Source organism: Drosophila ananassae, chromosome 3L, assembly GCF_017639315.1.
Source record: "Drosophila ananassae strain 14024-0371.13 chromosome 3L, ASM1763931v2, whole genome shotgun sequence".
Classification (NCBI taxonomy): domain Eukaryota; kingdom Metazoa; phylum Arthropoda; class Insecta; order Diptera; family Drosophilidae; genus Drosophila; species Drosophila ananassae.
This window is the reverse complement of record NC_057929.1, coordinates 4,251,964-4,262,146: the sequence shown is the minus strand read 5'-3', so window position 1 is coordinate 4,262,146 and position 10,183 is coordinate 4,251,964. Positions and strand designations below refer to the sequence as shown.

At 42.0% G+C, this 10,183-nt stretch overlaps 3 protein-coding genes across 3 annotated transcripts; 1 reads left to right on the top strand and 2 right to left on the bottom strand.

Moving 5' to 3' along the window:
- Positions 1-3,331: 3,331 nt before the first annotated feature.
- LOC6495038 (ventral anterior homeobox 1) lies at positions 3,332-6,514 on the top strand. The gene is made up of 3 exons (XM_001959156.4): positions 3,332-3,751; positions 4,838-4,986; positions 5,450-6,514. Exons 1-3 carry the CDS (start codon positions 3,493-3,495, stop codon positions 6,182-6,184), a joined length of 1,143 nt encoding a protein of 380 aa, XP_001959192.1. The 5' UTR covers positions 3,332-3,492; the 3' UTR covers positions 6,185-6,514.
- On the bottom strand, positions 6,217-9,354 carry LOC6495607 (alpha-1,3-mannosyl-glycoprotein 2-beta-N-acetylglucosaminyltransferase). Its single transcript, XM_001959155.4, has 7 exons — positions 8,255-9,354; positions 7,769-8,199; positions 7,604-7,708; positions 7,450-7,540; positions 7,305-7,387; positions 7,163-7,250; positions 6,217-7,104 (listed from the first exon to the last, which is right to left on the bottom strand). Exons 1-7 carry the CDS (start codon positions 8,711-8,713, stop codon positions 6,991-6,993), a joined length of 1,371 nt encoding a protein of 456 aa, XP_001959191.1. The 5' UTR covers positions 8,714-9,354; the 3' UTR covers positions 6,217-6,990.
- A 21-nt stretch (positions 9,355-9,375) lies between these two features.
- Positions 9,376-10,150, bottom strand: LOC26515030. The gene is made up of 2 exons (XM_014908592.3): positions 9,854-10,150; positions 9,376-9,798 (listed from the first exon to the last, which is right to left on the bottom strand). Exons 1-2 carry the CDS (start codon positions 10,140-10,142, stop codon positions 9,521-9,523), a joined length of 567 nt encoding a protein of 188 aa, XP_014764078.1. The 5' UTR covers positions 10,143-10,150; the 3' UTR covers positions 9,376-9,520.
- Between the last annotated feature and the right edge of the window lie 33 nt (positions 10,151-10,183).

Below are 10,183 nucleotides of genomic sequence, written 5' to 3'. Positions count from 1 at the left end.
TAGGAGGGCTCATGTTCGGGTTAGACATTTCTCATAATTACTAAGTAGGAACACGTCTAATATTTAAATTATTCCATGGGCGGGAAAGGGTAGGAAATTACTAATAAAAATATCAAGAAGGTGTCATATAGACACCTATATTAAAAATATTTGAATATTAAATTCCTGGAAAGGTATTGAATAATACGAAATATGAATACAAATTATAATTATGTAAGAAGATTAAAACTTAACTAAACTATGTATATATATTTGCAGTTGAATAATTTCTTGGAAATTAATTAAAACATATGCTCATCACTTAGGCCCATAAATCTGCCCGGCGGAATCATCAGATTCAATTTGTGCGTGAAACTTTTTGATATCACAGACGACGAAGACGACACTGCCGATGTCAATTAGTAGAACCACTAGAGTAGCACCCTTTCTGTGCTACTCCATCCAACGAGGGCAGGGAGGTGGGGGCAATTTGCCGCCACTCAAGGGGAGCCGCCAGCCCATTTGGCTCATTAAAATGCCGGCGCAATTGTTGGAGGAAGCGGTGGAACCAAAATCCAATCCAGCACCCATCCAGCCCATTGCCATCGATGCGTTGAGGTGGCAACACAGAGCACTCCACACTCCACACTCCGAGATGCATATAATTTTGGCATCATGGCATCCCGTCCGTCTCCAGATCTCTACCAGATCTGTCACCCCGAGTGACGGTGCCCTGAGTAATTACACCAAATTAATTGCCCAACGTTGTCGGGACTCGCATTGTCTGCTAATTTTTCCAATTGCAAACTTTTCCATTAATTGTCTCCATCACCGCGGCCCCTGTCTTAAAATTGATTCCACTTTTATACCCCGAGATTAAAGTTCTTTCATAAAAAAAGAGGCACGGAAACCTGAGACACATCCCTTGGAAAAATCCTGCCTGACTGATTGTGTCGTTAAAAGTTAAAAACACTCTTATATGATTTAAGCTGCATGTTTTGTAAAAATCTAATTTGATAATTGGTTGTAATTTATGAGTCTTGTCTGCTCGCCTGAAACATAAACACACCACAGAATGACGGAATGACGCCTTCTACTCCTCGTACTGCTCCTCCCGAAACATGTTTCTCGGAAACGAGATCCAAGAATCGGGAACTGGGAACTCCGAATTCGAAACGAGCGCACATTAAATTAATAATATGCAGTTTATTCTCTCTCTCGTTTTTTTTTTCTTAATTATTATTTATATCTGTCAACTTTTAAGGCGTAGGCTTTCCTGTTTTTGGATCTTCGAGAAGTGGCCTCCCTTGAGGAAGTTTTCATGAATGAAACAGCAGACACTTGTGGCAATGGTACTTGGATCTGAAAGGGTTTAAATACAAGGTATAGTGACTATTGGAGTTATATGAAACTAATTTATATTGCCTAGACTATAGACTATATGATATACCCATTATAATCCCTTTGTATCAACCCAGAAAATATGGCCTAACCCTGTTAAGCACCATCTCCCTCTTATTTGGCATCCCCAATTAGTATTTCACACAAATTAGAACCAAGAACCAAAACCAAAACAGACAGCCAAAGAAATTAATCAGGCTACAGTTTCCAGAAGGAGTTCAATGCTCGCCCTGGAGAGGAATCCCTTAAAGGATCCAAACATCACCTTTGACGTAATCGGAAACCCCAACAATACGAGTATGCCAGAGACAATGGCGTGGGAGTGTCGCAGAAACAGATACAGATGTTACCCCAGGGCTGGGTGGATGCCTGGAGCAATGATCGATGTGCCGGCGATACCCAAGTTAGACAGACACCAGGCAGGACCTGGACCTGAATGCATCATTAGCTGAATGCGATGACAAAAAAGAGGGGAAACGAAACAAAAAAAAAAAACTACGGCCGGAGTGTGAGCAGTTCCACGCGACTGCCAGTGCAACTCCGCCCGGTACTCCGCCCCGGCTCCGTGATTTATGCTGCGTGCGCCTGACAAACACTTGAGAAGTGATGATTTATAATGAAGATGCATGCTTGGTTATTAATTAAATTCTGACACGGCTGCGCTCCATTTAACGTTAAATGCGATCAGCATCTAGATGTTCGGGTTAGGATCCTTCAGATCTTTAACATTTTCCTTGCATAACTTAACCGATCTAAATATTTACAATATCTTTAAAATTATGCTTCACTTCATGGCTGCAAGTGATTAAAATCTGATTAACATTTGGATTATCCCAACAGCATAACCGCAACAAAGTCTGCACTTTGTCTGGCAGTGGAATTTGAAATATGGCAAGCAATAGTCCAATATTCATTAAGCGCAATTATGAAAATTAAGTTGTCATTTTGATTTGAGTGCCCGCGACACTCGGGCATGCGGCCCCATGAACAGATCCCGTCCCTCGGTATTCTCATTAAATTAAATCAAACTGACAGTTCGGTCGGCTAAATGGATGCGATGCGATTCGTCCTCGCCACCCCGTCCTTTCCTCCATTCCGAACTGCCTCTCCCATCTTGGCGACTAATTAACGTGTTTTCACATATTTTGTTCAAATCGCAGATGAATAATTAAGACGTTATCACACGGCATCCAGGCCCAACACTTTGTATTGCAACTGACGTGGAGTTGGCTTCTGGCCAATTGAAGACCTGGTGTTGCCCATCCCAGACACTAATTTCCGAGACATTCTCCCTCGTTTTGGACTACTATATTTTGCTTTTTGGAAATCAAATTGATCTGAATTATGAGTTCGTAATTTGGAATTAATGATCGTTTCGTATTGGGACTTGTTATTGGTCAGCCAGTGAATTTTCAAATCATTTTCTAATTTATTTTACTACGTATGTCAGAGATGGAAGATCTATTTGGTTTTTTATTTAGTCCTTATATTAAAATTAAATATATTAACTAAGTCCTGCACGTGTCCTCACACCAATACCCATTTCTTTTAAAACAAAATCCAGTCACCCAAAATCCCAAAAGTCAGCTATTCATTTATCAAATGAATGAAATATGTTGGCAAACGTATTAAATATATTTAGCAGGCCATCGAAATATTAAATAGCACTACTTGTAGACAATTAGCCAAAAATTATGACTTTTAATCACAAGCGAGGCGACAGAAACGAAAAGGAAAATATTCAAGACGGAGAAAAGCGAAAGCCACGCCTCCGACACCAAAATTTCACACATGTTTTAAAAATAAACAGACATATGTCTGGTCTTCTGTGGGATGGAATGGTATTTCCATTTCTTTCTATCCATTGCCAAAGAGCCGAGAGCGAGCAGGAGGCAGATGATCTCTTTATGCCACGCCCCACGGGGCGATCATCTTGAAAAATCGTCCAATGCTCAGGATGTTCAGAATATTCAAATTAGTTTTTCGTAAGATCTCGACGTGCGCTGTTGTCTGCGGGAAACGTTTTCAAAAGTGCTTCCTTTAATCACTTTTTTTAAGGGATTATAAAAATATCTATAATTCATTAAATACAATATAGTATTTTGTGAAAATATGAATTCATCGTCGGCAGTGCGTCGGTATCCACACAGTTTTTCAATTGAACAAATTTTGGCCAAGCCGCAAGTGCAAGTTCCTAGTGCGAGTTCCTTTCAAGTGATTTCAAGTGGCCCGCCCCAGGGGCAGGACGATGGTGGGCGTGGCAATATCTGTGATGTTTCCAGAGCTTCAAGTCCAGCCACATCGAGTTGCCAGGAGGATACTCTGGACGACGGCAAAAGTGATATGGAATTGACTTCAGACGACGGCAACGGTGCGTATGATTGATGTGCGATGGCTTTTGATGGCTGAGCAGCGCCGCCATCTTGGATTTTTAACGGATATCCGCTTTCCGAACAATTAGGCTTTATTCATAATTATTCTTTTAATATTGAGGCAATTGAGTAAAGAAAAATAGATTTAAAACTGAAAGATCCGAAAGAACTGAAATTGAATGCAAATTGTTTACAGTTTATGGATGTTTGGCGTTTTTTCTTCTGAATAACATTCGTGTTATCCAAAGCCTAAAAAAAATTCATGGAAAGCTTTCAATTTAAATAATAATATTACAAGGTTTATTATACATTCATCTCTTAATTTAAAAAGTAGAAAACTTGTCGAATAAAAGGACTCCAAAAAACTATGATTAGGTACAAAACTATTCCTAAAATTTCTCATAAAAAGGTAGTTATATTTTTCCGAACAAATTAAAGTACAATTTTGAGTAAAAGATCTTTCTTTTTAGAAAGTTTTGTATAAGTCATTTACTTTGCTGTTTAAATATAAATAGTAGCAAAAAATAATTAATAACCAAGTCATATTATGAAAAATAATACACCCTCCATGGAAAACATGGCATTCTCGCAACGATTTGAGAAGACAAAAGAGTCCTCCCACCTGAACGAATGATATGGATGGATGAGTGATCTCATCTGTCATCTTCGTGATCAAGAAACAAATGATCAAAAATTAGCCCGATGGGTGAGAAAACAACAAGAAAAATGAAAAGAAGTCTTGCGCGATAGGCTAATGATGCAAGTGTCAAAATGAGACAAAGGAGATTCTTCCACCCGAGGAGGAGGAATTTATATGACAATTTGTTTACGGTCAGCCAAGAGAATGTATATAGCGAAATGGCCAATTAGAGGACTTGGCCAACTAAAGTGCAATTTTCTGATTGAAATGTGAATGCTTGTTCGCAGTCTAATTCAAAAGACTTGGCTAGCCTGCCTTGCCAATGAATAGACAAATTACAATTAGCCTAAAATAGTTGGCACTAAATCTACAGCACGATCGCTGTCCGTTGCAATTATTTTTAATTTATTTAATTTTTTTTCCTATTATTCTGATTCATAAACAGGACTAGGCGATGATCGTAAGAAAAGGCCAAGAACAGCATTCTCGGCTGCCCAAATAAAGGCTCTGGAAACGGAATTCGAGAGGGGGAAGTATCTATCGGTGGCCAAAAGAACAGCCTTGGCCAAACAGCTTCAATTGACGGAAACACAGGTAAGGATACATATCTATACTATAAACTATAAGTTAACAATTCAATGACATTTATAAAAGTAAAAAAAACATTAATTAAAAGTGTAAATAAAAGAGGGTAATATTTCCGTTGCCTACCTTTAAGGGCACACTGAAGTGGATTAGCAATGAAGGGTGAAATTTTACCGTTATTTTGAATATAAAAACATTGCTGAAGATCCTTGAATTTGGTAGAAATTCAATAAATAAAATTAAAAAAATTAATTAATAAAATAGCGCCCTCCTCCTCGATTCTCATAGGTTGCACTTAAGCAAGCCTGAAAACGGAACATAAAATCTTTTTATTTTTTTTTGTTTGTTAATTTCGTATGTTGTTTTTGTAATGTTTATTGTGTTTTGTTGTTGTTATTGTACTGTTTGTTGTTTTAGTTTTTGTTGCACTTTATTGTTTATACTTTTTTGTACTTTTCCAACCACATTTTAGATAAAAATCTGGTTCCAAAACCGACGCACCAAGTGGAAACGGAAGTACACCTCGGACGTGGAGACACTGGCCTCGCACTATTATGCCCAGCTGGGAATCGGTGGACTGGCCAGGCCTATGGTGGTGGGTGATCGTCTGTGGCTCTTTAGCCAGACGCCCACTGGACCCACGCCCATTCAATCGATAATGCTAAACGGCAGTGGATCTGCTGCTCCCTTAGCGTCTGCCAGCGGTCCTGGGCCGGGACCAACAATGCGTTCCTACACTGCCAGCGGCGGAATGCCACCTTTGCCAGGACCTAGTGTAATGGAGAGTGCTCGCAATGCCATCCTGGCCCGAGGACAGCCACTCAACTTTGCCATGCCCTTTGGAGTGGCCAAGCCCCCAGTCGGAGGGCTTCCATCTGGAAGTTATATACCGCGTTGCAAGTCCTATGCCGGAAGTTATGTGGACTTTTCCGCGCCTCATCCGCAAAGCGAGGCCTACCTGCAACTAAAGTATGCAGCACTGCCGCCGGAAACCGAAACGGCATCCACGAATGGCTTGGCAGAGCTGGAGCGGGTCTTTGGCGATGCCAACGCTAACTTCCTACAGCACCGGAGCACCCCAGTTTCGAGCAGCACAACATCCTATGGCCACGAGGGCCTAGTTCAGGCCCAGAGGAGCCGGAGACCTTCGCAATCAGAGTCCGAGTGCAGCGACATCGACTGTGAGCAGCTGGACGAGGAGGAGTAGGCGACTGTTGTGGAATAGATGGAAACTACAGCTTTGTTATCATTAGAATTTATATTCCGTACTTGTCACACAAAAATTTGCTCATACAAAGGGTAGTCATAGGGGGTAGTCTGTGTCTCGTCTGTGTTGATTCGATTACAACTAGCTGAGAGTGGCACACTTTCAGACCTTTCTGGGATTATTGGATCACCCCACGTGGCTCGGCACTGGTCTAGTTCTCGTTCTAGTTCTATTTATAGTTCTAGCGCTAGTTATTGCTATTCTATGTTACATTGTGGGTCGGGTATTGTTTACTGACTGGCTCTCAACAATTAATAAATGTAAATTAAATAATCAAAATCACAAATATTACACGCCCGTTACACAGTTAGAACTCAAATGGATCCAACTTAAATGCTAATTACTACATGCTGATTACAATAACTTAACCGTTTCTAAAACTATTCCAAATTTAGCACGGTATATTGAGGAGAACAGAGAGCTGTAACAAAAGCAAAACGACACCGACGTATTTACAATTCATAGCGTTGCTTCTGTGGCGGCATAATTGATTGGAACACTCAAGGCTCTGGCCGCACTGTTGTTCTGTTAACTACTATACATAATGGAGACTCTTTTGATTTGATTTTAGTTGCGTCCAAGCAGCAGGGTGCTGCTCGATTAAGGAGATTCCATAGTTACAACTTAGCTAATTGGTCAAACAAAATAAAATTCACATAGGACTATTTTTGGTATTGCAAGCACACGGGGCTGGCTGTGTGATGGAGGTGTAAGTAGAGTTTGTTGGCCCTATGGCCTTAGCGTCGTTAGCTCCACGATAGCTCGTACTGCTTCCAGTTGGCGTTCGGTGCCAGGTGCACACGTCGTTTATTGTAGTAGAAGGAAACGATACCGTGGTAGGCAGTTCGGGGAACGCCACTCTAAAGGAGCAAGGAAATGATTAGTTATTTCTTAATAGCTTATAAATAAGATGACAACCTTAAAATCGTCCATTAAACCCAGCATCTTGGTAATACGCTTGTATTGCTCTCGCGTGGTATATTGAATACGAACCGGTCCATCAATTCTATACAAATATTCATATTATTCAAATAACAGGGTACTAATTCAGTAAACTCACCTTATTAGATTGCGTCGCAGCTCATCATACGTGACAATAGGGTACGTGTAGACCCGGCGCAGGAACGTGTTATCGTAATTGTCCTAAAAGCAAATGGAAAGTAATTATTAATGTTGTGCAGCCAATGTAACAACAACGTACTAACCTTCAGCAAATAGCTCATATTGATTTTTGAGAACTGTACAAAGTCCTCGCTGAGTTTAATGTGCTTCAGATATTTATCGAAGAACAGACCGCTGATAAACGAAAAACACCCATTAGCTAACATGAACATACAACACTTTTTTTTTATCTCTTACTTGGATACGCCTATTTTTCCAAACGTACGGGTACGCGATATTTCCGGCCTAATGCACACGCGATCTTTCCTCTGAGATGGATGACGGATCCAATCATCCCAAAAACTAGAACAGTTTACGAACAATTAGCAAACGGCTGCCAAATGAAATAATTGCTTTACTCACGATTTGGGCCATTTCACCGAGAGTTCGGCCCATAGCTCTTTGGTGAGCATCCATCCGAGACCCGGGAAAAAGTCGGTGCGGTAAAGTAGCTCCGGTTGCGATGCATCCACTACAGCGGCCTTCCCGTTGTCATTCCAAGCGGACACGCACCACAGACTGGGGTCCTGCTTTAACAGTTTATGAGTGCCCAGGAAGTATTCAAAGAAATCCGGCGCCACATTCAAATCATCTTCGACGATGATGGCAAACTCGAAGCCCACACCGAAAGTGGTGTTTAGCGCCCATCCATAGTGACGGGCTATTTTATAGTATCCCTTGAACTTCTTCTCTTTGGGAAGCACCTTAATGTCGCTCTGGTCGGGCTGCTCGATTAGGGTTACCTTGTTGCCGTACGACAGAATCACTTCCTTGGTGGGTTCATCACCGCAATCCTGGATAAAAAAAAGGGTTTAGTTTATAATCCATAGGCATTCCAATCATACATACCTGCGACACAATGATGGGGAACTGCTCGATGCTGGGCCGGTACTGAACAAGATTATCGAGGCACTTTTTCACCGATACCCTGTTGCAGGCGAAGACTAGGACGGGGAAGACAGGTTCGCCATTGGCCAGATATGTTTTTGTTGGTATCCGTCCAGGCGTGGGTTTGGCCAAGAGCTGATCCGGCAGCTCGGCAGATATCTCAGCGGCCACTATACTAATCTGGGGAGTCGTGGCCGGCAGGTCCTTATCCTTGTACTTGATTCTGACAAATTCAAAGACGTTCCTGGCCAAGTCACGGCTCTTCTGGTTCGCGTCACGGGCCTGCGAGTTGATCCGATGAGATTGGTGCGCCTGGTTCCTCGCCTGGGAGATGCTCGAGTTGCGCAGAAGAAGGTAGTAGGTGGCGTATGTCCACGTAACCAGAAAACCGATCACCAAAAGCACCTTGCGCGACCGCATTTTGTTCGGCTTCGATTTCGATTAAGACTACGACGGGGTCTGGTGGGGGGGCGTCTGCAGCTCTGCTTTTCTACTGTGGCATTGGCATCAAGCCGGCGATTCGGTGGGATTGGAAGCCCTCGGCACTGTCGTCTACTGTGGCGATTGACGCGCACCCGTGTCGAGCACCCGTGTCCAAAGAGCGTGTCCAGCATCGGGCACGGGCAGGGGCCCAGCTGGAGTTGGCCGCATCTACCGTAGTGTTGTCACAGCTGCAGACGCAGTCAGCAAAGTCAACAAAGCGCGACAAGCTGGCAAATCTCAGATATTTGCCAAGTCGACTCGTGGAATCTTCGCTTGTCCGCTCCGCTGGAAGGCCGGTGGTAATATGTGTCCCGCTGTTCAGTGAGCCGCCGATGTCCCGCTCCCCTCTAATAATATGCCAGTCGTTATGTGTAAATTTCTTGTAGTTTGTAAATTGTATTCATATTAGAGACGGAGAAGCTTCGATGGAATCATCGATATATCGATAATCTTCAAAATCCAAATCCGCAGCGCCATCGGTGGAAAAAAGTAGAACTATATTGCGCGCGCAACGGTTCGATAAACAAAAGCCCCATCAGCCCCAAACTAAAAATTGACGTGGCTTTAACTTTTAATCATTTATCTTTTAATTTTAAAGCCCCACAACTAACTTTTTATTAAAACATATATAAATTTATAAAATTTTTTTAATAAAATACATTTTCAAATATACATATTTAAATATAAATATATGGTGGGGGCCCAAGCCTTTAAAAAATCCTTTATTGAGCCCCATTCTTCTAATTACTTTGGAGAATCTGGATATTTTGGAATTTCCAGCTCCAGTCGCATATGCCTGCGTATTTGACACTCCAAGAATTCAAGGACATTCGTCATTTCCGGCGTGTGGCATTTCTCAGCATCAGCCTTTTCGTACATTTCAGTTCGAAGGCTGGTTAAAAATCGACGGGGTTCCCCGATCAACGAGTTCCTTTTTTGGACAGCCAACCAGGAAAACTTCGGATAGTACCCCGTTGAGTGGCATTCCTCCTTCAGAGGACTTTTTGAGTCCATGGTGTAGCCTGTTTCGAAAGCAAAAAAGCTATAATCTAATGTTTGAATAATTGAATACCTTACCCCAATCGGCGTATAATCTCATGGTTAAAGGTACAAATATATCTCTGAAGTTTTTATTTCTGATTTTCTTAGATTCATTCAAATATGTGGACTCAGCAGGTCCTGATACTTCGAGCTGTTCGTTGAACATATCCCCACCTAGGAGCCTTTTCCTCCGTTTATCCATCAGAACGTTGATCAGCTTGGAACTTTGTCTACCTGGATATTTCCTGGACACTCTTGTGGGCTTCAACATAGCAGCTGCCTCGGACAAGCACAGATAGGAAAGAATGTAGGCCCACCAGAACATTCCCTAAGCAAATACATTTCTGCTTTTGCTTTATAGTTAAC

Excerpts from the sequence above, each read along its gene's own strand:
- LOC6495038 (XM_001959156.4), top strand. The coding sequence starts at position 3,493 with ATGAATTCATCGTCGGCAGTGCGTCGGTATCCACACAGTTTTTCAATT. Across the intron at positions 3,752-4,837 it reads GACTTCAGACGACGGCAACG|GACTAGGCGATGATCGTAAG; the intron begins GTGCGTATGATT and ends ATTCATAAACAG. Across the intron at positions 4,987-5,449 it reads TTCAATTGACGGAAACACAG|ATAAAAATCTGGTTCCAAAA; the intron begins GTAAGGATACAT and ends ACCACATTTTAG.
- LOC6495607 (XM_001959155.4), bottom strand. The coding sequence starts at position 8,713 with ATGCGGTCGCGCAAGGTGCTTTTGGTGATCGGTTTTCTGGTTACGTGG. Across the intron at positions 7,251-7,304 it reads CTGCGACGCAATCTAATAAG|AATTGATGGACCGGTTCGTA; the intron begins GTGAGTTTACTG and ends ATATTTGTATAG. Across the intron at positions 7,105-7,162 it reads GTTTAATGGACGATTTTAAG|AGTGGCGTTCCCCGAACTGC; the intron begins GTTGTCATCTTA and ends TTGCTCCTTTAG.
- LOC26515030 (XM_014908592.3), bottom strand. The coding sequence starts at position 10,142 with ATGTTCTGGTGGGCCTACATTCTTTCCTATCTGTGCTTGTCCGAGGCA. Across the intron at positions 9,799-9,853 it reads GAGATTATACGCCGATTGGG|GCTACACCATGGACTCAAAA; the intron begins GTAAGGTATTCA and ends CTTTCGAAACAG.